At 37.4% G+C, this 21,760-nt stretch overlaps 1 protein-coding gene across 2 annotated transcripts; it reads left to right on the top strand.

Moving 5' to 3' along the window:
- The first annotated feature begins 5,563 nt into the window (after positions 1-5,563).
- On the top strand, positions 5,564-17,057 carry LOC103699211 (protein MEI2-like 2). Of its 2 annotated transcripts, XM_008781282.6 has the most exons (13): positions 5,564-6,171; positions 7,090-7,133; positions 7,226-7,369; positions 7,455-7,891; positions 11,545-11,703; positions 11,782-11,898; positions 12,023-12,174; positions 13,812-13,903; positions 14,027-14,999; positions 15,090-15,174; positions 15,267-15,335; positions 15,589-15,768; positions 16,561-17,057. In XM_008781282.6, the coding sequence occupies exons 2-13, from the start codon at positions 7,100-7,102 to the stop codon at positions 16,711-16,713; spliced, it is 2,595 nt and encodes an 864-aa protein (XP_008779504.3). In that variant the 5' UTR covers positions 5,564-6,171; positions 7,090-7,099; the 3' UTR covers positions 16,714-17,057. The 2 variants fall into 2 exon arrangements, with proteins under 2 accessions (XP_008779504.3, XP_089782552.1); XM_089926426.1 differs by lacking the exon at positions 5,564-6,171 and having other exon boundaries at positions 6,503-7,133.
- Positions 17,058-21,760: the final 4,703 nt, after the last annotated feature.

The following is a 21,760-nucleotide window of genomic DNA, read 5'->3' as shown; positions in this document are numbered from 1 at the left end:
GGTGGACACAGCGTGAATTGTTTGATGAGTATGATGCGCCTTCAGTCTGCTCCCTGTGTAAGGTTTTCGGGCACTCTGCTTTGCAGAATTCATTGTTTGCGAGAAAAGGTTTGGTGTGACAGGTACCAGCTTCATACTGCTCTTCTAAACTTTTGGGTGGGACTTGGACAATTTGCATATGGAATCCATCTTATCCATAGGATTGAGGCTAAGGTTGGAGGCATTTGCCAAAATAGATATGAGGATGGCGTCGACGATGGAGCAAGTAGGGGAGCAATAGCAGATGACGGTGTCGCAATTAGGACAGTGGAGGGGAGTGGCGGAGGAATTTTGTTCTTGGAGAGGGCCAACGGAAGCCAAAGGAGCAGTGGGAGGAGAGGAAGGAGTCGTGTAGGGCGGCGGCGATGGGAGAGATGGGTGTGGTCAAGTATTGGGCCAACCCATCTCCTCGCTTGCTCGCAGCCCCACTCGACTTGCATATGGGTTTCTGATGGGCTAGCCCGGCCTTGGACAAAGCCCAAAATTATTTATATATCAAAACATCATTCCCAAGTCCATCTCAAGCTCTTTAAGAATTTCAACATATTCAAACTTGAGCTCTGACTTAAAATGGACTGAGTTTGGCCCTAGCAGATCTAATATTTTAATTGAGCCCAGCTAGAAAGTAACCAGAATCAATGAAAATTTAGGCATGTGGATGGATACTTCTATACCAAATATGAATTGCCGTTTTCACAAAAAAAAAGAAAAAAAAAAAAAAGAGCCAAATTCTGATGATTTGAAGGTCTTTACGCTGATGGTATCTGGCCATGCCGTAGTCTGAAGTACCTAGCCTTGGGACAGCTTGGTGATTCCGTATCCAACCTCGTCCGAGACTCAGAATCTATCAAAACTAACCAAAATATCGATCCGGATCGTTCTGTCCGGCTCCGTTTAGCCCGGCAGAGGACGGCTCCCTAGATCACATTGACTTTGCGACATAGAAGAGACGGAAGAAACGTATATTAAACAACCCAAGAAGTGGACTCGGAAGAGTTTACAGGCGTGACGCTAGGACCTACTATTTAACAGTTTCTTTTTAGATCGGAGAAGGGGGGCGGCATCCATTCCGTCACGGTTTGGATTTCTTAAACGCCTCATCTCTTCTCACGTCACTATATTCTGATTAGGGCTACCGACACGGACAAATGGAGAGGAAGCTGGATCCAGGAGATCAGATTGAAATCCTTACCGATGTTTGAGTTCTGGTGTATTGACAGATTTGTCGTCCGACTCGGATCAAGATTGTTCCACGTCAAGAAATCGGCTACTTCAAGCAGCTGAGATGTTGATTTCAGCTGAGATGGAAAGATGGGAGTTTGGAGAGGACCGATGGACTGGAGATTTATTATTTATTTGTCCTTCTCTTTCTATGATTTCACAAATGATTGAGAAGGAAGTTGCTAGGCTAGTATTAGGAGGCCCAAGCAACGTTTTGCACCGGAGAAAGTTAAGCTTTGGAATGAAAATGAAACCGAAGACTTTGTTTGGTTGGTGGAAGTCACATCTCCATTTTCATTTTTATTTTTTATTTTCAGATGGAATAAGAATGCTCAAATCTTCTAAATTCAATCCTCACTCTTGTTTTAACATGCAAGTCCCATTCCACCAGATTTACTTTAAAAATTAATTTTCTAAAAATATCTTGCTAGTTAATTAATATTTAAAAAAATTACTTAAAAGTATTTTATTACGGTTTCAATTCCAATAACAAACCAAATGTGTTAAGAAATATGGCAATTTCTATTATCATTCTGATTTCGATTCCTGTTCCAATCTCCAACCAAGCATACCCTAAGTGTATTGAAAGAAATATTAAAAATATCTCGTCTAGGTTAGACTAACCAGAATTTTAAGATACTAAGTGTATATTGATTGAGATAATAAGATTGTATGCATAAGCAACATGTGTCCTATAAATTAATAAATTCTAGGATACCAACTACTAGCTTATTCTAATTTTTAGTGGACATGTATCCATGTTCTGAGACAACATGTACTTGGTTTGCAATCTTAGATCATATATAACCAATTCATTTTATAAATATCTTATTGCCAAGTGGCAACTACCAATACAAATCGACATGTCTGCCAAGATCTCCACCAAAAAAAATAAAAACCAAACATCTCGACCAAGCGTTGGACGTTTTGGATTTAAAGATGTGTCGATTCCCTTTTTATACACAAAGGAGTACTGCTCCTCCTCGCTATTCCATTTCATATGGAACTCATGCACTACGCGAGGAGCATAGGAGTACTATAAAGCTTTTTCGGTATGAAAATTACAGATATAGTTTTGGATTTAAATCCCCGATCACTCATAACCCTCTTCGATTTTGTATTTGAATAGCCTAAAAAATGTAAAATAGAAATCTAGATCTTGACATACGAGTTTTTGCACCATATTTGGCACATTTGATTGAGTGTTGGATTAGAATAGGGATTTCAATTTCTTTGGCATCGGGATTTCTTCATTTGAAGGAATGATGATTCCACTCAGACATATGGCACGAATAATCATTCCAATTAAATTGAATGAATAATGTATTTGGAGATAAACTAATTAACAATATTTATGGTATAGAATAGTAACAAATGGTATACTTTATATGAATCAATAATAATAAAAATGATAATTAAAATAAATAAATATATAATATATTTTTTATCATAAAATAACCAAATCTTGAGCAGCATGCATTGTGATATTATATCAAGTATTATTTAAAGGTTTACTATGTATCGTATACACATAAATAGGTATTTTGCTATGCTTGTCAAAGAAAATAGAAATAAAAAAATAATACTAAATAGAAAAGATAAAATATCTTGTATGAATATTAAAATATAACTAAAATAAATAATTAATATAAAATAAAAAATAATAAAAATAAAAAACAATAAAGATATAAACTTATGAATAAATATAAAATTAAAATATGAAATATAAATGACTGAGATTAAAATTATAAATAAAATATTTGATTCAATATATAAGATATCAATAAGACAAAAATTAGAAAATAAAAATATAAAAAAGGGAAAGGATATTGTCATGTTAAAGAAGAATAAAAATAGAAATTTAAATACTTAAATAATATTGAATATAAATATAAAAATAAAAATAAATGGTAAATAATAAAACTTGAGAAAAATTGAGTAAAGTTATAAAGTATGGCTACAAAATCAAAAAGAAAAAAATAATTAAGATATTACCTCAAAAATAAAAAAATTTATTCCAGATATATAATCTATAAAATAAAAATTTAGTAAATACATAAAAATAGAAAATAATATTAATGAAATTCTACTATTTTTATAAAGTTAATTATATTCTAATATATAACTACTTAGATCAAATATTAAAATTCTACTATTGTTTTCATTTCTTTTTTTCATGTCTAAATATGGAGATAGAAATTTTGATTCGGATGCTCTGCGTTCTAATTCTATCCCATTCCTATCCTTATTTTGATTCTCGTTATTTTTTTTGGTACAATGATTCTTGACATTCATGGTAATTAATCATTGCATATGGGTGTCAATAAGTTCTATTAAAAGAAGTTAATGTAAGATTCAAAACCGATGAGTCGCAAAAAATATCATTGGTTGTCCTCCCTGAAACTATTTTGCCGAAACTGATAAGTATTCAAAAAATAAATTTTACGGAAACATTTCCCTCTCTAGTTTTTATGGTGATGTTTTACATTTAACTATTTCAGAAAAAATATAAATAATCAAACAACCATCCATATATTAATATCTGACGTTGACACGCGAGGAGGGAGTAGGTGGGACCTTGAGGTTCGCAATAATATGATCGATGACGGGACGGTCAAATCATGACACGACGATGATTGGTGACTTCCCCCACCCACACACATTCTCTCTCTCATTTTAGTCCTGAACCCATCAACTTCTTCATCTTCTTCTCTCCTTTATACATCATTTCCCACTTAATTGAGGGATACTAGCGAGGGATCCAAACAAACTTTGTAAAGGCTAAATCACCGTACAAATCTGAAAGCGAGTGTAAGATACCCTAATTTTAAAATTAATTTTATTATATATTTATATATAGAGAAGGAGAGATGAATTAGGCGACACTGAGTGGAGCTAAGCCAAGAATGGATGAAGATAAACAGAAGGTTTAGAAAAGGTAAATACTAAATATCCAAAAATAAGTACAGCATGTTGGAAATAAATACTAATTCTATAAAAATAAATACTAAGGTGTCTGCAATAAAGACTAGCCTCATATGATTAGCGCATGGTTTGCGGAAATAAACACGAACTTTTCAAAAATAAATATAAAAAGACCCAACTTGGGATGAGTAAAAGAGAGGGAGAAGAGAGGTGACGGTAATAAAGTCATAACTCATATATATTGCTGCGGACGGACGAAGCAACGATGGGCTGATAGTAATAAAGAACAGAGCTCAGGACAGTATGAAAGAACATCTTCTACGTGAAATAGAGGTTGGAGGCTGAGCGCATCATTCTCGAAGGAGACTCGATTACGATGATCAACTGAATATGTGAGAAGGGGTGGAGAGGGAATGAAAGTCTTCTACTTTGTGATATTCGTCAGATGCTAAGATACTGTAGCACCTCCACATGTATCGAACCAAAAGTTCTTCATGAGTTCAGTGATCAAATTTATACATCATGAGTTCTTCATGATTAGTTGTATCCTAACCAAAAGTTTCGGTGATCACCAAAATCTTATCAATGTGATAGATGGGACGTCATCCGCGTGCGAAACATTCACGTCTGACATACAGGGTGTACCCAGGCCAGTCATTTTTGGTCGGCCTACGTGCTCTAATTCTTCGATGGCAGGTAAGCTCATACGCCCAAACAATCAACAAAAGAGAAAAACCCAGATAGTGAGGACACATACATGAGAAAAAAGATGCCCTAACAAACTATGAGAGATTCTCTTTTTGCTCCCTAAACACCATTCTGACTTAGGCATCGGATACGCTCTACTAGAGTATTTATTTGTTTATGCTGTTTCAGGCCAGAGTGTGGCGACCTAACAAGGATCCAGTAACTATTACACACCACTTGCCCTTTCTGTTTCTGCTAGCATAGCTGATAGCCGAGCTCTCCAGCTCCATCGCACTTCTCATCGCGGTGCCTAGGATGAGCTAACATTAAGGCAATCTTAATTATCAAAGTTAAACCGAATACAAGCCACAACCCGTTCACCTTTTCACTCAAACATCATATATATAACATATATCCATGCTGTATTGGATATATTATTATTTTTTTTGGCACATTGGCTACAAGGAAGTACAACGTAATCTATATACAACCATAGCTTTCAGTTGGAATCTGACTCGAGAATTTAACAAACCAAACCAAGTTCATGTAATACGGCCTATCGATCGACACAACTCAGCCAATCTGCCTCGTTGCCCGCTGACATCCCCATGCCCTGTTACCCCAAGAGCCACATCATCCAGGCAAGCACCTTCCCCTTCTATATAATTGGAGGGTGTATACTAATCGCCGCGATTAACAATGCAACAAAAACTTGGCAGCGAAGGAAGGATGACGCATTTCCCCCCAATCATCGGAATAGTCAGTGGTAATCCGGAAATTCCACGTACAACCGTGCCACCGCGCTGTTCTTCCAACTTTCCAATTCCCAAAGCATTATTTAATTCTTCCTTCCATAGGCGAAGCAGAGCTGAGCAGCCAAGCAAGCAGCGCTGCGTCAACGGACGCCAAAACCGATTCAAATATAGCAAATTCCCGGCGCACCCAAAATTCATCTCCCCCTTCTCCCCCCGTCTCTCTCTCTCTCTCTCTCTCTCTCTCTGTCGCTTTTTTCTGCTGACTCTTTCTGGGGCATTGGGAGGAGGGAGTCGAGCCGAATGATAGAGGGGAAAGGAGAGAAGAAAGAGGGCTCTTTTTATCTGATTTCGCTCTCGATTCTGGGGAACAGGGAATGATATCTGGGTATTGAAGTTCGTGCGGCGGCTCCGTGCCGGCGGCGTAGTACCGTCGCGTGATTTCGGGGAATCGAGGGTTTGGATTGAGGAGCGGAGGCCAGGGTTTTGGGAAAGGGTTTCGCAGCGTTCGAGGGTTCTTCGTCTCAGTTCCGAGTTATTGTGCTTGGTAAGGGACTATCGCTTCTTGGTTTTGATTCCCCCCCCCCCCCCCCCCTTTTTTTGGTTTATTTGGGTTTTGACATGAGTCTGGAGCAAAAAAGTTTTTTTTTTTTTTTTTTTCCCGGGCATGATCATGTGTTTTTGGTGCGATTTATTAAAAGGTTTTGGATTTGGAGGTATGTTTTATTTTACTCTAAATTCGCTGTCGGTGCTTCTATTTTCCTGATCACAGTCCTGCTGAAAAGGAATATTCGATGTCAGGTGTTCAAAATTACTTCGTCTGTAGCGGTTTTTTGGTGGACTCTACTTGATAAATTCACTAGTTCCGGGAGAGAGTTGCGAGTTACATTGATTTTCCGAGATTTTTATAATTAATCGGAAAAAATGGAGGTTTTGGAGGAAATCCGCTTTCTGTCTCTCTTTCACTCTCTCTATGTTGGATGATAAACTGGCGTCTTTTCGACGTATTCAAAATATTATCGGCCAGCACTCTCATATCGTTAATAACAATGTTAATGTTGTTGCTGTTGTTTCTTGCTATCGGTTTTGGTAATATGAGTCTTTGACTTGGGTCATCTTACCTTCAAAAATTAGGGGAAAGTTATTCTGCGCGTTTAACATGCGAAATCTTAGATGGTTCAATGTGGGATCTGGGATGTTTCAATCGTCAAGTTGTTTTTCAGTCAGATTATTCGATTTTTTACTCTTATACATCCTGTAAACATATGGTAGGAAAGAAGAAAAGGTACATCCCCTGATACATTGAACCATAACAGAGCTGTTGTGACATGTGTAATTTGCTAGACCTAGAAGTGTAAGTTGGTGGAAATCGATGTTAATCTTCGTAAAATAGTCGCAACTTGAAACGTGCTTCTCTTTCTATCTCTACCTCTTTCCCAATCTGCCTTCTTTTGTCAACTTACAGAGCAGATGCAATGGAGCAGTCATCGGGTGGTTTAAAGCCAACAGGTAGATTAGTACAAAGCTATCCTGCTTCTCAATCATGGAAGAGAGATTTATTTAATCTGAATTGAGAAGTTATATTTGATGATATCCTGCAGGTCCTTCAAATATTTATCCAGTGAAGAATGCACAGAAGATCAGAAGCAGCGCATGGGGAATACCATCTGGATCCAATGCATATCATGGATCAAGTGATGCAAGCCTTTTCTCAAGCTCGTTACCGGTTCTTCGACATGAGAAATGTATGTAGCTGTTTATTGTACCATTGTTAAGTATCAACTACTTTCCTTTGAATTGATTTCATGCTCGCTTTCTGTTGCTATTCAGTGATGGAAGAAGCTTCTTCTCAAATGAATAATCTGAGTAAAAAGATTGATGGTAAGGATTCTGTGGATGATCTTGACCTCCATGGAATTGGGAGCCTGTTACCTGATGATGAAGAGGAGCTTTTAGCTGGAATAATGGATGATTTTGACCTTAGTGGGTTGCCTAGTCATGTGGAAGAGTTGGAAGAGTATGATCTTTTCGGCAGTGGAGGCGGTATAGAATTGGATTCTGATCCTACAGAGGGCCTCACCATTGGGATGGCAAAAGCAAGTATTGCTGATGGCTATACTGGTAATGGGATTAGTCAGTACAGCCTTCCAAATGGTGTTGGCACTGTTGCCGGTGAACATCCATATGGAGAGCATCCGTCTAGAACTTTATTTGTGCGAAACATTAATAGTAATGTTGAAGATTCAGAATTGCGGTCTCTGTTTGAGGTAAATTATTTGCGACATGGTTCGTTTACATTGCTTCAGTTTAATTGTTGCTTCATGCGGTATTTCATTTATGTTTGATAATTAGTATTCCAGTAGCTCTGCCTCATTAATCCCATTTGTTGTCTTTATATTATTTGTTGTTAATTTCGGTTCCCGTATTGGTCAGTCTGGTATTTCAAAATTGTGGACACTTGTTGCTCCTTGTGAGTCAATCTTCTACTAAAGAAAATATTAGTCATACCCCGATGCCCCCTGTTTGTGTTTGGTGATACAGATCTCGATGTTGAGATACAGAATAACATTTGAAGTTTGTGTAATATTCAGCATTTGTAAGAAAGAATATTTTCATATTAGAAATCTGGTCTTTGTATCGATTACCTACTTTTTCCCACAATAAAAACTGTTTTAGCATTACAGTTTTTATAAGTACATGTTGAAGGAGAATAAAGTTTTGCTCTGTATTTGTATATCATGTTATATTGCGCTGCAGCATCTGTCCTTGGGGCAATAAACCATCCATCAAATAATAATACTACATTCTTTATCATATCAGCAATATGATAGGTGGCAATCCAAGTTTCTGCTGCTAATATTCTTGTTGAGGATAAGGTCTCCACTTAACCAATAGGATATCAAACTATTTCTTCTATCTGTCTTGTTTCCGTCATGATGCCTTCTTTTACTAGTAAGAGATGTCTTAGTTCTTGTTGTCTGATCATTGTGTAAGTGTAGTTGGGAATCTGTGAAGGATACTTACATGATAAAATGGTGCTGTAGTACTTGATAGTTGCTCTTTTTTTTTTTAAAAAAAAGTTATAAATTAGCTTATAGATTGTCTGCTGAGTTAGGGATTGGTTGGAGCATTGTTTTTGCGCTAGCTTCTAAAGATTGCCGAGCTTGGCTGAACTAATATTGATGGCTACATATATGTTGACTGAGAACCAAACAATTTTGTGTTTTGATTTTAATTATCTCGTCGACATAAGCTTGTATTGGAATGCGATATGTTGTTTGTCATGAGAATTGTTATATCATTGGAGCATCCAGGCTATTAAGTCAGTGTTAATGTTAGCTAATATTGCTGATGTGATCTTGAATATTACTCTGACATTGTTTTGCTACAGTGTTCCTTGATTGAAGAATCAGAAGGTATCAACTTATATGCTGCCATTACTCAGTAGCATTGGCTGATATAAAACAGTCTCTGTCACTGAATTTGCTATGACTAGATCCATGTATTCACATATTAGTATATATGCATATATGTGTATGCACGTGTGTTTGTGTGGACATATGTATAAAACTATCAATAACTTTCTGCTTGTTCTCTATAGCTTGTGTTATATAAAACGAGGGTAGGAATGTCTGTCTTATCTTAGGTTTTGATCGTTGGATTGGATGAAATGTTAAACTTTACGTTGTGAAATTGTTGTTGGCTTGTTCCTACAGTTTGTTTTCCACCTACTTCTCATAAGCAACTAGCAAGGTAACCACTCATCCAACATGGAAAAGGTTTTTGTTCTTCTTTTATACAATACATAAATTTATTTCGATCAGTATATTGCTTCTTGATATGCTACTTTATAATGGTCTTAATCACACATCTCATTCAGGGGAGATATAATCTAGGAGATGATTCAATATTTTTCCTGCTTTGCTTATGCTGGATGGCATGTGAAACTCTTAATTGATTGAACTTACATTAATTAAGATGTGTAAAGGGCTAGTTCTGGAAACCATATAAGTTTCATTTTAGTAGACAATTTTTGGTTTTATGCTGGACCCTTTTGTTTGATTTCTACATTCTTCTTGTTTGGCACTAGGATATATTTTGGCTATTTTAGATATTATATTCTGTTCAAAACTTGCAAGTGTGCATGCCAAAAGACATTTATTAGGCATATTTATAAGACTTATCTGGACATTGAGCTATCTTTTCAGGTCTGGTTGTTAAGTATTCTTCTGTCCTTTAACTTGTATGCTCTTAACCTGTTCATGCATGCTACACTTTAGAAGTTTCTGGGGAAACAATGGCTCAATCCACTCCCCCCCCCCGGCGCCCCGCCTTTGAAGTAGAGCTTTTATAAAAAGCTATTTGCTGTTTGGTAATTACATTGCTAAAGTGCCGTGATAAACAAATTGAAAAAGTACTTTTGGTATGACAAAATGACCATAGAGGACATTGCATAGTATTATACAACAGAGCATAATAAAATATAATATGTATTAGTACATTAATACATAATATAGTATAATATTAATGTAATGTAATATAATATTATTATAATATAGTAATATAATATTGTATACTATAGCATAATAATATAATATAAATTGATATTATATAACATAATGTATCAATGAATTATGATATAATGAAATATAATATTATATTTATAGTATAATACAATAATAAAGGTATAAAATATTATAATTATTATAATTATATATTATTATTATTATTTATAATTATTATATTTTATCATAGGTATTTTGGTCTAAAAGAAAAAAAATTATAACTCAAAATATCTTTCTGATGGGACTTAAAAGTGATTTTCCGGAGAAGCTCCTTCCAAAAAGTTGTTTTAGCTTTCTGCTAAAGCTAAGATAACTTTTCGATTTTTTTAGCAAACACCCCTATTTCATCTAAAAGTGCTTTTGGAGGGCCATAAAATACTTTCTGGCCCTCCAAAAGCTCTGCCAAAAGGGGCCTAATTTATATTGTATTCTGATGTACAATATGTTTCATCCTGCTAAGTCACCAATACAATATGAGAATTTATATTCCGTACTGGTTACTGGTAGTGGGTTTCACTTCATAAGATGGTTTTACCATATACAAGTCAAAACCATTGATAGGGTACACAATACAATATTGGTCACATGATACACTTATTTTCTCGGGTCAATAGTCTACCAATATAGGCGTACTTTTGCATATTACTGTTATTGCTTCTCCTCGATTTCATTTCATTATTGTTTACCTTTTATATAGTTTCTTGATTATGTAACATTATGTATACTCTATTGGCACTTGGTTGCCAAATCTTGTAGTCAATAATCGTGTTTAATTGTTTAAACATGTCTACTTTCAACTAGAAACTCTCACACCTATATCTCCTAGTATATTTCGGTGTACCCTTGGTGTATCTATTTCTATTACCATGTATCCTTTTCTTCTGGTATGTGCCAGCAATAATAAAGTCTGCTTGATAATGATGTTGGACACTTAGGCCCTCAATCAGTTCACAGCAAGTATCTGATGACTACTAATAAGTGTTATAATGAAGCTAGAATATTAGTATTATCAATCAAGCAAGTGGAGAACTACTTCTCTCTAATTATCCATTTGTTTTTTATTTATAAATTTTGCTCAAAAGGATGCAGTTATGCACTTATAGTTGTTTTCCCTGGGGTGCCTATTATTAGACAATTGTTATCTTTAATGTGGAGTTAATGTCTGCATTCATTTATTATGTCAATCAGAAAGCTATATTCTTTCGATCCTTTTAGTTTCTTTGTCGTGGATTGTTCTTCTGAATTATAAATTTTATTTTCCCCTTCTGTTTCTTGTGTAAAATTATTGTGGAATAACTTTTGTGGACATTATTTATTCTGTTTGACATCTACAATGATATTCTGCCTTTTGTTAGCAATATGGGGACATCCGGACTCTTTACACTGCATGCAAGCACAGGGGATTTGTGATGATATCTTACTTTGATATTAGAGCTGCTCGAACTGCTATGCGTGCATTACAAAATAAGCCCCTACGAAGGAGAAAACTCGATATTCATTTTTCAATTCCCAAGGTCCGATAGAAGATGTTTTGAATTTATCTTAGATCTGCTTTAACCTATGTCACTTCTGATAGATATTTTTCCTGCTAGGACAATCCATCTGACAAAGATATGAACCAAGGAACTCTTGTAATTTTTAATTTGGATGCATCAGTTTCAAATGATGAACTTCGTCAAAGATTCGGGGCTTATGGGGAAGTAAAGGAGGTGGGAAGTTTGTTTTTCCAACCCTGTTCATAATCTCTCTCTCTCTCTCTCTTTCTTTCTCTCGCTCTATGGCTTCATACCAGTTTATGTGAAATGTTGCACATATCCTTGTCGCATAAAACAGATAAGGGAGACTCCACACAAGCGGCACCATAAATTTATTGAGTTCTATGATGTCAGAGCAGCAGAAGCTGCCCTACGGGCATTGAACAAGAGTGACATAGCTGGCAAACGAATAAAGCTGGAACCTAGCCGTCCTGGTGGGGCTCGTAGAAGGTATGTCTATGAATTTAGTTTCTGCATCTGCATTTACCCGTTTTCTTTCCAATTGTGTTCTTGGTTTGTATTACATGGTTCTAGTCTTTCTTTATTTCCATCACATTGTTCCGCCCTTAGTAAAGTTTATTGTTTTTTGGGTTAGTCTGGTTTGCATTATTCATTCAAGAACTCAAGTCTTTTATGATTATTTTTCATCAAAATGTGATCATATCAGGCTATGTTTGTCTTTACTCCTGTTCTCTTTTCTATTCTTAACAAGGGGAAGAAATTTTTTGTAATTCTGAAATATTGTTTCTTCCAAAATGTATACTTATTCTATTTTGAGTCTGACAGAAGTTGTAGCTTCCTCGATTATTACATTATCGCGTTCCAGTTCCTGTTATTCAAAAACTGTGGTCAATAATTCTGTGTTTGCTACTTTTATGCTTTCTGAGACTGCAGAATGCCCTTGATGATGTTATGGTTGCTTGTTGCATGAAGGAATTGTTGCTAGGAGTGAAATGAAAGTGTTGCTAGTTGCTACTCTTTTCACTCTTGATAAAATTTTGGAACTCGTAAGAGATCTCAGCCTTGCTGTTTGTTTTAGTTGAAGTTGATTCTCTGATTTCCTGTCTGTCATCAGAGATTTATAGCCAAATTAAGAGTACACATGCCATGTGAGAGCAAGTCTGTTTTTACTGTCATATCTTGGCATTGTAAAATCATGCCTTTAATTTGACATATTTCAATTTATGATCAGAGTTTTTTTTATCTTTAATCCTACATTTTTGAGTAAATTATTAACACGATCCCACTTTGAAAATGATGATATGTGGTGATTTTAAATCTTAATTATGCTAAAAGAAATTTATGACTTTACAAAATGGTCTGGGTAGGGGGCATGTGTATAGGCCCTTGTAGGATGTCTAGGTTTACAAGAGTCAAGTACGTGAGAAATGCCTATGAAGGGAATCTCTGCCTGAAGACATTGAAAGCCTCTTGTGGGCCCACTGATCTGTTATACTTAACCAATTGGATGTTATGTGCCTTTCATAAGATCAGACTGGAAAGGATTATGAGGTTTACAATTTCAATTGATCATAGGCTTGCAATTGGTGGCAAGGATGCACACTTGTTCAATTATTACACTTTGAAGATTTCACCTTTTTTTATTTTTATAATAAATTTCTCTGAGCTGATTGCCACTGCTGGCACCAGTTAGCCTAGATTTGTTTCTTAATGAGGATTTTATCATACTGATTTGTGGTTCTTGATCACACATTTTTGGTTCTTGATCACACATTTTTTCTTATTCCTCAAAAATATTGTGGAAACGGCTAAATGCTCTTCTCTCTCTCTCTCTCTCTCTCTCTCTCTCTCTCTCACATACACACATACCTACAGTGTATGTGTGACTGCATGTCTATGAATGTTGGAGTATGTCTTGCAGGCTCTCCTACTGCAATAATTTAGCTCAATATGTAGATGGTGAATTATGTGTCTGGCACTATATAAATGGTGTAAATGACTTGCTGATTTTGGCTGTGATATATGGAAGACTTGTTTACTGCCCATGCCATGATCAACATTTCAATTTACAATCCCTCAAGTAATTTGTGGTCAAAGTCCTAAAAAAGTTTACTTTCTGAATTCAGCTTGATGCAGCAATTGACTTATGAATTGGAACATGATGAAAGCAGAATTTATAGGCATTATGTGGGATCACCTATAACCAGCTCTCCTCCAGGTACATTAGTTACTGTGTCTTATCTCAGTCAGTTGATGGCTATTAGCTTTTAAATTGGTTTGAGCTCACGGTCAATAGGTTGCTGTAATTTTGCTAATTTTCACAAGCCGGGTTGGATGACAGGTACATGGGCACAATATGGCAGTCCAGGTGATAATAATCCACTTCAAGCTCTGAGCAGGTCCCCAACTGGGGGAGCTATGAGCCCTATGGGCAGCAATCATTTGCCTGGATTAGCTTCTGTACTTCCTCCTGTGATGTCAAACTCTGTGAAAATCCCTCCAATTGGGAAAGACCAAAATAGGGATAACCATGCAGAACAGGTTCTTTTTAATAGCAATTCATCACAGGGAGTTGCATTTCAGCATTCTCGCTCCTTTCCAGAGCATAGCGGAGTGGTGAGCTCAAGTCCAGGAACTCTAAATTCTTTTGGTCTTTCAACTTCACATGCATCTGGAATTGGAACATTGAGTGGACCCCAGTTTCTCTGGGGTAGCCCAACTCCTTATTCAGAGCATTCCCAATCATCTGCTTGGCAGTCGCCATCTATGGGACAGTCATTCACATCCAATGGCCATGCGCAAGGGCATGGATTTCTTTATTCAAATCACAATGGTTCTTTCCTTGGGTCATCTCACCCTTATGATCACCATCACGTGGGGTCAGCTCCCTCTGGTCTTCCTTTTGAAAGGCACTTTGGTTTTTTTCCAGAGTCACCAGATGCATCTTTCATGAACCAGGTCACATTTGGAAATATGGGTATTTGTCGAAATGATGGAAGTTTAATGATGAATATGAGTGCTGGGGCCTCCATGAATCTTGGAAATGCTTTGTCTGGAAACACATCTGATAATAGTTCACCCAATTTCAGAATGATTTCCTCACAGAGACTGGGCCATACATTTTTCGGGAATGCTCCATATACTGGACCAGGTTTTGCTAGCAGTGAGGGTCTGGTTGAGCGAGGTCGCAGTCGACGAGCCGAAAACAGTGGGAGTCAAGTGGATAGCAAGAAGCAGTATCAGCTTGACTTGGAAAAAATAGTCAGCGGGGAAGATACCCGGACAACATTGATGATAAAGAACATTCCAAATAAGTAAGTTCACATTTATATTATGGTGAACTTATATGTGAGATTTTCTTCTCTTTTAGATGGAGATATTGATGTGTGATAATTGCTTTCCAGGTACACCTCCAAGATGTTGTTAGCAGCCATTGACGAAAATCATAAGGGTACCTATGACTTTCTCTACTTGCCAATTGATTTTAAGGTAAATTCAGTGAATATGAAAAAAATGCTTTGACCATGTCTTCTAGAGCTGAATTGGATGTTGACATTCATAATGTTCTTCCAAATGTGCAGAACAAATGCAATGTTGGTTATGCATTTATAAACATGGTATCTCCTTCTCATATCATCTCCTTTTATCAGGTGATACCTCCTGTCCTTGCATTTATAAGAATGTTTTTTTTAATTTTTACACATTTTGAAATGATGATAGTACATGCTTGAACTTTATATTTGAGGAACAAGAATGTTAACCAACCTAATCCTAAAACAAGGCATAGGATTTCTTTTATACTGAATTTAGCATCTTAACTTGGAAGGCTAAATTAGAATTAACTCATAATACTTGTAAATTTTGAAAAACAAAACTGTGCTAATTTTTTTGATACATGTATAGGCATTCAATGGGAAGAAATGGGAGAAGTTTAATAGTGAAAAAGTTGCCTCATTGGCATATGCCAGAATTCAGGGCAAAGTGGCACTCGTTGCCCACTTCCAGAACTCAAGCTTGATGAATGAAGACAAGCGGTGCCGTCCTATTCTTTTCCATTTTGAGGGGACCGAAGCTGGTGATCAGGTAAAGAAAATAAAAGTTTTTTGAAATTTATGAGATATTATAGTGTTTAGGGCGGTGACCGCTGAACTGAGCCGAACCGAATCGACTTGGTTCGGTTCGCCATTAGAAAATGCTTTTGGCCACCTAGAGGCTGGAACCAGTTGGATCTGGTCGAAACCGGCTGGAACCGTCCTCAAAACCGTCTACAACGCCGACCGGTATAGGTCTCGATACCGGTTTGGTGAACCTTGGTTTAGGATATCTAAGATTCCACCAGAATATCGATTGTACACATTCCATCGAACATACAAACTATAAAGTACTTGGCATGCATCTTTTTCCAAAGATACAGGTTTTCTTGTATTCATAATCATCATGTTTCAGCATCATGTGGCATTGAATGCTAAAAGTGAAGGTGTTGAATATATTTAGATTAGATTTTTCGTAACAGTTTCTCTATGAATCCTGGGTTGGTGGATTAAAATTTAATGGAAGATTATCTCCTCACTAGGCTATCCTTGCAAGAATTATACTATGTTTATAAATTTTGAAGTCTTCTAAGTCATTTGATGCGAGATTTTACCACCTGTGGAAGATTACATGAAATGAAATATGTTATTTTTGCTAATAAATTCTTTAAAAGCAACATTTGTTATATATATATGTATTATGATTGGACTTCTTTTACATAAGGAACAGCATTTAAAGTGCAGCCTCATTTTCTGTGTATTAGTATGACAGGTCTTGCAAACTTTTTGCTTTTCTTTCTAGTGTTAGTGAGATGATTGCGCTAAACTGCAAATGGGTTTTCAGGAACCATTTCCATTGAATGGCATGAACATTTGTGTGCGGCAACAAGATGGGACTGTTTCAGCAGGTGTCCTGGCAGAAAGTCCAGCAAAGAATAGCCCAAGCGAGAAGCCAGAGAAGAGCACCCTACCCGAAAATGGCTCGGAAAGTTGGTAAATATCATAGCGAGCAGGTGGTTGTGAATGCTAACTGTTCTATAGGTATTCAAGTGTATAAAAACGTGAGGGAAAATTGGAGGTGCAATTGTATGATAGGGTGCATCCACTTTTGAAGTGATGGATGCGCTAATGCGTATATTAAAATGTGAATGGAGGAGTTTTACGGTGCTCCATATTTTGTATAGATAGAAATTGGTATCCAAGGGTCATGTAAAGAAAGTAAGGTCGGATTGTATAGGTGACATTTTAGATTGGTCTTTTGGCAACCACGTTGCTCGTAGCTGAGCATGGTTGAACTCGTGTTTATTTAATAATGTATGGGGAGTGCAAGGTGTTTCAAAATCTTCAGGAGGTCAATTTGAAGTGTACAAAGAAACATAACTTGCTTGTTACAATCTTATATCTAGTTATCTAATATGTTGCAATTATGAAATTGTCCTACCACTCATGGTATGAAAAAATCTCTTCTTCCACGCTTTTTAAAGTTTATACATAAAAAGCTTATACGGACGCTTGTTTTTTTTTTTCTTCTGTTAAATTATTTTTTACAATAAGAATGACATAGGAAACATATTTACAAATTATAAAAAGTAATTTTCTAATCCCAAATTACAAGAATAACGCAAACTATAAATTACGAATTGAAGGAAAAGGAAGCATATTACCTTCTCATAACCTCTCGCAGCGGCTTATTTGGGGCAGGATCAGCTCCTACGCCGGCGGCCTCTATCGCCCTCCATAGCGGAGGGGACGGCCGTGGACGAGGGAGGGGGGTTGATGCTGGATCATGAGACAGTGGTGACAGTGCAGGGGGTTAGAGATGGGCATTGGGCCGGGCCACACGATCCGGCACGAAGCGGGCCATGTCTGCTACAGTAACGGGCCGTGCCTAGCACGGCCCATAAAAGGGGGCCGGGCTGGGTTACCAATTCCTGGCCCGCGGGCCGAGCCCGGCACGGCCCATAAGGGCCTGGGCTGGCACGACTCGTGGGCCAAGCACGGCACGGCCCGCGAACCAGTCCGGCACGGCCCATAAGGGCCTAGGCCCGGCACGGCCTGCGAGCCAGCCCGGAACGGCCCATAAGGGCCTGAACCGGGCCTGGGCCGGGCCAGGCACGGCCCGTCCCCCTTAAAATAAATGAAAATAATTTTTTTTAATAAATTAATAAATATTGAAAACTAAGGATTTATTAATATAAAGCCACCTTAATGGTGGGGGGTTTGGCATAGACCCCTACCAGTTTATTAATTTAAATCAAAATGGTACATGAAGGGAGGTTTGGACCTTGGTCTGACCTCCAGAATACAATAAGAAAGGAGAAAAAATAGAGATGACTCACTTTAACAATTAAAAAAATAAAAATATACAATTATAAAAAATTAAGAAATCTTACTAATCATCAGTGATTCAGTATTCAGTAGTGTTTGTATCATCATTATCAGAGGATGTTGTATTATGTCCACCTTTATTTTGAAGTCTCGCCTCAGCATCCAACCAATCTTTGAAGCAGAGAAGCATCTCAACCATTTCGCCAGTCATCCTACTTCTCTTTTCGTCAAGAACACGCCGACCTGCACTAAAAGCGGATTCCGATGCTACTGTGGACATCGGCACAGCTAAAATATCGCGTGCAATTGCAGACATAACAGGATATTGATTTTTAACACTCTTCCACCAAGATAATACATCTAGACTCTCTATTTAATTTTCATCATATGCAGACTGAAGATCATTTCGTAAATAAAATTCTAGTTCACTACTTAAAGATGAAGAAGATGAAGATGAACTTGAAGCATGTGTGTGTTTTCTCTGTGCAATGAATGAAAAAATAGATGACGAACGAGAACTACTAGAAGAAGAAATAGAACTTTGTACGGAGAATCTAGATCCACGAATTTTTTCATCATATATAGCATAAATATCATAAAGAAGTTGTTTTACCTCAATTTTAGCAGGTTCAGGATCTTGAATCATATTTTTACAGTATGCATCAAGTAAAATTAGCACGCCTTTCAATTTAACTCTTGGATCAAATACATCAGCTAAATTATGCATAGGATATATCTTGTCCCAATACTCATTCCATTTAGATTCCATTTGCTCAATAATAGGCATTAAAACATCATCATATCTATGTTCTGCAAATTTTTGACTAATTATATATGTTTGTTGTAAAAATGAACATGAAGTTGGATAATAAATACCAAAAAGAATATTAGTAGCATTATAAAAACTAAGCAAAAAATCTTTCAAAATTTTTTCTTTATTCCAATCAATTTCAGTCAATGTAAAGCCTAATCCACGATCATTAATATATGCACTTAATAAGTTTATATATGGGTATGCATCATGTATCATGCTATATGTTAAGTTCCAATGAATAATTATATCAAGTTTAAATTTTTTAAAACGTTTACCATGATTTATACATAGTTTCTTAAATTCTTGAAGTCTTGATCTTGAAGCATGAATAAAAGAAACTGCATTTCTAATTTTTGAAATAACATCTTGAATCATGCCCATGCCAGCTTGAATAGAAAGATTTAAGATATGACATGCACATCTAATATGCAATAAATTTCAATTTAACATGGGATGCAATGAGTCCTTTAATAATGTAACAGCAGAATTATTATTAGATGCATTATCAAAAGTAATAGACATAATTTTATCATTAATATTATATGAACATTCAGTTTGATAAATGACATTTGAAATTTGTTGCCCAAAATGTGGAAAATCAAAAGCACGAAAAGCAAGAATACGTTTATTTAATTGCCAATCATTATCAATATAATGAGCAGTAATGGCAATAAAACAATTACTACCTACAGATGCTGACCAAATATCAGAAGTTAATGAAACTTTTACATTTAAAGTAGAGAGTGTTTCAATTAAACTTTGTCTCATTGCTAAAAAGTTAGTCATAGCTACTCTTCTAAATGTACGCCTACTAGTTCTTTTGTAAGCAGGTTGTAGGTTTAATTGAACATATTCTTCAAAATTAAAAATTCACATAAACTAAAAGGTAATTCATCCTTAACTATCCATTTTACAAGTGCTTTTCTTTGATTTTCATGATTATATGCAAAATTACCTACAAGTGATCCCCCTTGTATATTAAGGGTACTTTGAGCATGAGAATCATGCATCCTATGACTCTCTTGATGTCTTTTTAAATGGCCTGTTCCCCCACTACTACTACAACTATAAAGTTTGGCACATTTTTTACATTTTGCTTTCCAGACTCCATCAACCATAATTCTATCAAATTCATTCCATACAACACTAGTCTTTTTACGAGAAGAGGTTTGATCTTCACTCGGTTCACTAGTTCTAGAGGAACTGGGAACATGGGGTTGGGGATTAGTTTCTTCTCCCTCAGAAACAGGAGGAATGCCAAAATGACTTTCCTCAAAAGATGACATATCTAAATTGGTGAATGCAAAAAATAAAAACTAACCACAAGGAGGAAATGAGTAGAGGACCAGAGGGCAGAGGTAGAGCCGAGATTTCTGAGCTTCCTCTTGTGCTCTCAACAGGGAGTGACCTCCTCTTCTCAACAAGAATCTCCTCTTGTGTAGCACTTGAACACTTGCTAAATGCAAACTAAAAATTAAATTGCTAGAAGAGAGAAATAATAGTAGTAGAGAAGGAGAGAATAGTTGGTTTGGTGTGGTGAGAATGAGGGAGGAAAGGGGTATTTATAGGACTCCAAATATTTTTTTTTCCAAAATACCCCTCAAATTAGCCATTTTTGGACTGTTGGGAGGAGTATTTTGGGTAAAAACAAAAAAATAGCCGTTTGGAAACAGCTATTTTCTTCCCCCTGCCAGACGGGCCGTGCCTGGCACGGCCCGTAACGGTGCCAAACGGGCTGTGCCAGGCACGGCCCATTTCGCGGCCCGTGATGGGCCGTGCCAGGCACGACCCATCTCGTGCCAGGGCCCGGCACGGCCCGCCACCCCACGGGCCTAGGGCCGGGCCGGGCTTAGCTTTTAGGCTAAGCGGTCCGTGTCCGGCACGGCCCGTTTACGAAGCGGGCCGGGCCAGGCACGGCCCGTTTATTTTGTGGCCCGGTGGGCCTGGGCCGGGCCCGGCACGGCCCGATTCCCATCTCTACAGGGGGTTTGAGTGCGGCGGTGGCGGGGGGAGCGGCAGCAGCAGGGGGCCGAGGTGGGCTTCGATGCAGCGGGGGGAGCAGCGCGGCGGTACGCACTACCTCAAAAGGCAGCATCTCCGATGTTTTTCAAAGCGTGGGATGCTGACGGTACGTACTCCCTTCTCTCTCTCTATCTCTCTAACCACAGCTAGGGTTTCCATCGCTTTGGTGTTTTATAGTCAGAGTTGGCATGGGTGGGTGGAGTGTGGATTCCAACGAAATTTTTAAGCGTCGTCTGGCTCAAATTTAAGGGGAAGTTAATATTAATCGGGGCATTTAGTGAGTATGATTCCGACGACGCTTTTAAGCGTCGTCTTTTTCTTTTCCTCTTTGGCCTCCGATGACGCTTATAAGTGTCGTCGGATTTTGGCTTTCGTCGCGCTTATAAGCATCGGTGATTAACCCTTCCGACGCTTATAAGCATCGGTAATATGTAGCTTCTGGCAAAGCTAAGTAAAGCGTCGGCAGATTCCATTATTTGCCGATGCTTTTTAGAAGCGTCGGTAAGTTTTATCGTTGGAAAAACAATTGCCGATGCTTCTATTTAGCATCGACAATCCAGAGTCGCAATAGCCTTTTTTTTTTTTTTTTTTTTCTGTAGTGTGAGAACTCACATCAAGAATATCTGTTGCATGAGAATGTGATCCCCCTAGGCTATCCTTGTTAACTGGTTTTCTGTGTTTGATGGTTGTTCATGGACAAGAGTTATAAGAGGCATAAGTTGATCATACTAACTTGTTCTAATTTAGTCGAAAATAACAAATTCCTATTTTTTTGTAGCTAAATCTGACGTGCCCGCTGATGCGTGGGTCCCTAATGTGGATTGCTTTTCAGCATAGTTTAAAGCAGTTGTGCAAATGTTCTATACATGGCTATGGTCAA

This window comes from Phoenix dactylifera, chromosome 12 (assembly GCF_051530095.1).
Source record: "Phoenix dactylifera cultivar Ajwa chromosome 12, Ajwa_hap1_PhDact_Kaust_v1.1, whole genome shotgun sequence".
NCBI lineage: Eukaryota > Viridiplantae > Streptophyta > Magnoliopsida > Arecales > Arecaceae > Phoenix > Phoenix dactylifera.
The sequence above is the reverse complement of the archived record's forward strand: the minus strand, read 5'-3'. Positions and strand labels throughout refer to the sequence as shown.